Source organism: Herpailurus yagouaroundi, unplaced genomic scaffold, assembly GCF_014898765.1.
Source record: "Herpailurus yagouaroundi ecotype Mexico unplaced genomic scaffold, PumYag 189, whole genome shotgun sequence".
NCBI classification, from domain to species: Eukaryota; Metazoa; Chordata; class Mammalia; order Carnivora; family Felidae; genus Herpailurus; species Herpailurus yagouaroundi.
Window position 1 is genome coordinate 15,902,130 of NW_024412420.1, and position 3,867 is coordinate 15,905,996.

The window sequence follows — 3,867 nt, forward strand, 5'->3', positions numbered from 1 at the left end:
CCCCGCCTGGGTGGCTCAGTTGGTTAAGCGCCTGACCAGCTCAGGTCATGATCTCACAGTTCGTGGGTTCGAGCCCCGCATTGGGCTCTATGCTGACAGCTCAGAGCCTGGAGCCTGTTTCAGATTCTGTGTCTCCCTGTCTCTCTGCCCCTCCCCTGCTCACACTCTGTCTCTGTCTCAAGAATAAATAAATTAAAAAAAAAAAAAAAAAAAAGTTCACCGGCTCCTCTCCACCCACAGGCCTTGGATGATGCCAACAAGGGCATCATTGAAGAGCTGAAGAAAACAAACTACAGGGAGACACTGAAAGAAAAGAGGGAGAAAGGTGAGTGCCAGGAGGTAGCTTCAGGATTCTCTTCTGCCTTCTTTTCTGTCAGTCCTCCGCCGCACTTTCCAGCAGCTCCTTCGGAGCCGGGTTGGCACGGCCCACTGAGCCTTCTGGCTGTGTGGTGCCCCCCCTCCCTCTGCAAACCCCAGGCCTTCCCTGGGGCAGGAAAGGCGGGCGGTCCAGCCCATCTGGGGGGGGGGGGGTCAGAGCCCACACCGTGTTCCCCGAGAGCCCACCCCTGTATTTCTCCAGTTGATTCATCAGATATTTGTTAAACACTTGCTATGCACTGGGAAGGTGTGGGATTTGGGGGAGACAGAGGCTCAGCCCCTGCCCCAGAGGAGCCCACATCCCGGGGGCGAAGTCAGGCGATTTGAGTTGTCGGCAAATGGGCTCCTGCAGGGCGAGCACTACTGACTGGGAGGTATCGCTCTTCTGTGGGCACCAGCAGAGAACTCCGGCTGTCTCTGGGGAGAGCGGGAAGGTTCCAAAGAGGAAGAATCATCTGCTTTAGGTTCCAAAAGATGCCCAAGGGCTTTCTAGGCATGAGGAGGAAGGGGGGGGGCACTTTTGGTGGGAAATAGCAGGGGCGAACACACAGGGGCAGAATGACAGCAGCTTACGCCGTAAGCACACTTAGCCTTTGGGGGCTCCTCCTGCATTCCCGCACAGGGTTAAGCATCAGACAGGAAGGATCTGGCTCAGTCCTCGCCACCTTAGGAGTAGCTGCTGGTTTTTTTGGGGAGGCAGTGGAGGCTGAGTGAGGTTGGGTAACCTGCCCGGGTCACACAGCAGTCTGACTTGGAGCCACACTGTCGCCTGCTGCATCACACGGCTCCCCTGGCTGGCATGTTAAGGCAGGGGCCAGGTGAGGGCACGCAGGAGTCTGGCCTCCAGGGAAGCCTCGAAAACCCCCTTTGAAACCTCCCCCCTCGCCCACCCCCCAGGTCCAGGAAGGATTGAGGGAAGAGGAGGTGGCTGGAACCCCAGGCCCCACGGTAGTCAGCAGGGATGGGCCCCAGGGGGTTGGGGTGATGAAAGAGGCTGTTCTCCATTCAGTGCTTCCTGTGTGCCAGGCCCCCCTCTAAGGGCTTGATGTGAGCTGACTCTCCTGATCCCTTCGAGAACACTATGAAATAAGTATTACTGGTTTTATGGATGAGGACACAGAGGCAGAAGGGTTCAAGTCCCACCGTGGCTTTCAGTCTCAGGCAGCCTGGCCCAGAACCCATACTTCTACCCACTTTCTGCCTCCCCCTCTGTGATGGTGTATCATTCCAGCTGCATCGCAGTGAGAGGCAGCCAGGTCTGGGCTCTGTGTCCCCAGGAGGACAGAGCCCCTCCAGGCACCGAGGCCGAAGTCCTCCAGTAGCAGCAGCGGGAAGCTGGGTGTGAGGTTTCTGGGCACCCAAGCAGCCAGATCACAGCCCTTTATTATCCAGGGCCTGCCATATGGTGGCTGGATCTCCCCAGGGAGGGAATCTGCCCCTGCTCCCACAGGCCCTTAGAGCTGCTCTCAGAAGCCGCAGGGGCAATTGATGTGAAGAGATACAGCAGGGAAAGGGCAGATGCACCTTGCAGCTTCCCATCCCCTTGGCGGGCTACGTGCCCGGGAAGGTATCCTGAAAACCCACTGGGAAGGCCCTGGGGCCAGCGGCCGGATACGGCTTGGCACTTCCCTCCGGGAACAGCAGGCGGCAGCATTGCACATGTGTTCACCACCAAATGGCGGCCTTTTCCCTGCTGTGAACTTCGGGTATTGGGGTGGGGGGGGGGGGCGGGCTTGTAGGCATCTTAGAGACCAGGGGCTTCCAGAAAGAGAATATGGAGGAACTCAGGAGGGGATTGTGACTTTTCTCTGTAGCTCATAAAAACATGGGGGCAAGGATCACTTTGGTTGTAAACATAGCTCTCCAGCTGAACTTCCTGCTAACAGTGTGCTCATATTTTGATAGGGAACCTCCCCAAAAATGATGAATGTGTTTCCCAGGGACAAAGAGAAATGCAGAATAAGGGTGCTGGAGAAAAGAACCCCTCTGTGATTTTCCAGTTCCTATGTTATTTTTCGTAGGGAAAGAGAATGTGCTCCGAGGGCAGACCGTCCTGGGTTCAAATTCTGGTCCAGCCATTTATTTATCTGCAGTGTGACCACTGGCTGTGATTTCTGTTATCAGTCTCGGGTCCTTTGCGAACTTGAATGACTGACACTATGCAATTCCATGACAACCGAATGGTATCACCTCTGCAGCTCACACGATGTCTGGAACAGGGCTGGCGCTCAGGAAACAATGATCCCCTTTCTCTGCTTTTGGAAAGGCGTGCTATCTCTCAGAAGCACAGGCCCCTATAGGTTGAGGTTCACCCAGGCCCAGAGATGAACAAACTTTTACTTTTCTTCCCTCCTATTTCCTGTTTTTCAGAAGAGGCCATTGCATTGGAAAATAAGATCATGATGGTAAGGGAGAAGGAAATAATGAGAAGAGAAAGAAACGAGCCTGAGAAGGTGATGAAGCATTGGGAACGAGAGCCAGTTGAGAACGAGAAAGAGACAGAAGACAAGTTGTCTCAGGAGATTCTGAGGATCACAGCAACTGGACAAGAAGAAAACGGGCAGAGAGAAGTAGGGGGAGCCCGTTCCTTTCAGAGAACAGGGCTGGGAGCCACGGGGCAAGATTCAAGAGACGTTGCCAAGAAAGCATCTGGAGAAGCAGGCGCAGAAAGAGGGGGAAATGTGAGCAGAAGGGAATCGAGAGAAATTTACAGGAGGCCTTCAGAGCTGGACCAGAAATTCTCAGGGGACTTAAGTGGAAAGGAGTCGGAGGGACTGGAGAGGAAAGTTTCAGAAGCCAGCAGAAAAGAGTCAGAAGTAGAGCAAACGGAACTGGGAGGAACAGCAGAAATGACCACAGCAGAAGATGCTGAAGAAATGGAAAAAGATGAAAAAGCAGATGAATGAAGCAGTCAGCAGCTGGCATTAGAATCAGGGGGCTTGTGTTCCCAGGGGCTGTGGGGATCTTAAACTGGACTTTCCAGCTGAGATTTGTCTTTAACGGGAGAACATGGGGCCTAGGCTCCTCAGGTCACTTCTGCCTAATTCTGTTACTGTTTTCCCTTTAAATAGATACCTTTCATTCTTACAAACCCCAAGTCTGTCATTGTGCCTCCCTCCTCCCACAAGAGCCTTAGAGAACGAATAACCCAGCTCAACCCAGCTCGAGGTACCGCATTCCAAGCGAAACTCTGACCTGACCCTGACCAGGTGACAAACACAGACCCCAAGCAAGGGCTGACCCAGAGCGTGTTCAAGGTGAGACGGGTGGTCCTCTCCCCTAAGCCCTGTCCAAGGACCGCATGGAAGAAATGAGAGAGGTGCTAAGAAGAAAGGGTTTCAGGAGGGTGAAGAAACAGGTAAGCTCCAAGGAACCAGGCTAACTTAAAGAGGGGAATAGAGGTATGTCTGCCCAGGCACCGGTCATCTGTTCATCTTGCTGAGTGCCTACTGTGTTCAGGGCACTGTGGGAGGCTTTATGGAAGAAATA

General features: G+C 53.8%; 1 protein-coding gene across 2 annotated transcripts in view; it reads left to right on the forward strand.

The window, feature by feature from the left end:
* The window catches only part of ODAD4 (outer dynein arm docking complex subunit 4), a 23,939-nt gene extending 20,475 nt beyond the window's left edge, over positions 1 to 3,464 (forward strand). The window contains exons 10-11 of one of the 2 annotated variants that reach the window (XR_005797568.1): positions 241 to 325; positions 2,749 to 2,787. Coding sequence is in view for 1 of the 2 variants with exons in the window: in XM_040497553.1 (XP_040353487.1) it covers positions 241 to 325; positions 2,749 to 3,284 (621 nt within the window). In the remaining variant the exon portion in view is untranslated. Of the gene's footprint in view, positions 1 to 240; positions 326 to 2,748 lie in introns of both variants that reach the window. The other variant, XM_040497553.1, reaches the window with a different exon arrangement.
* The last annotated feature ends 403 nt before the right edge of the window (positions 3,465 to 3,867 follow it).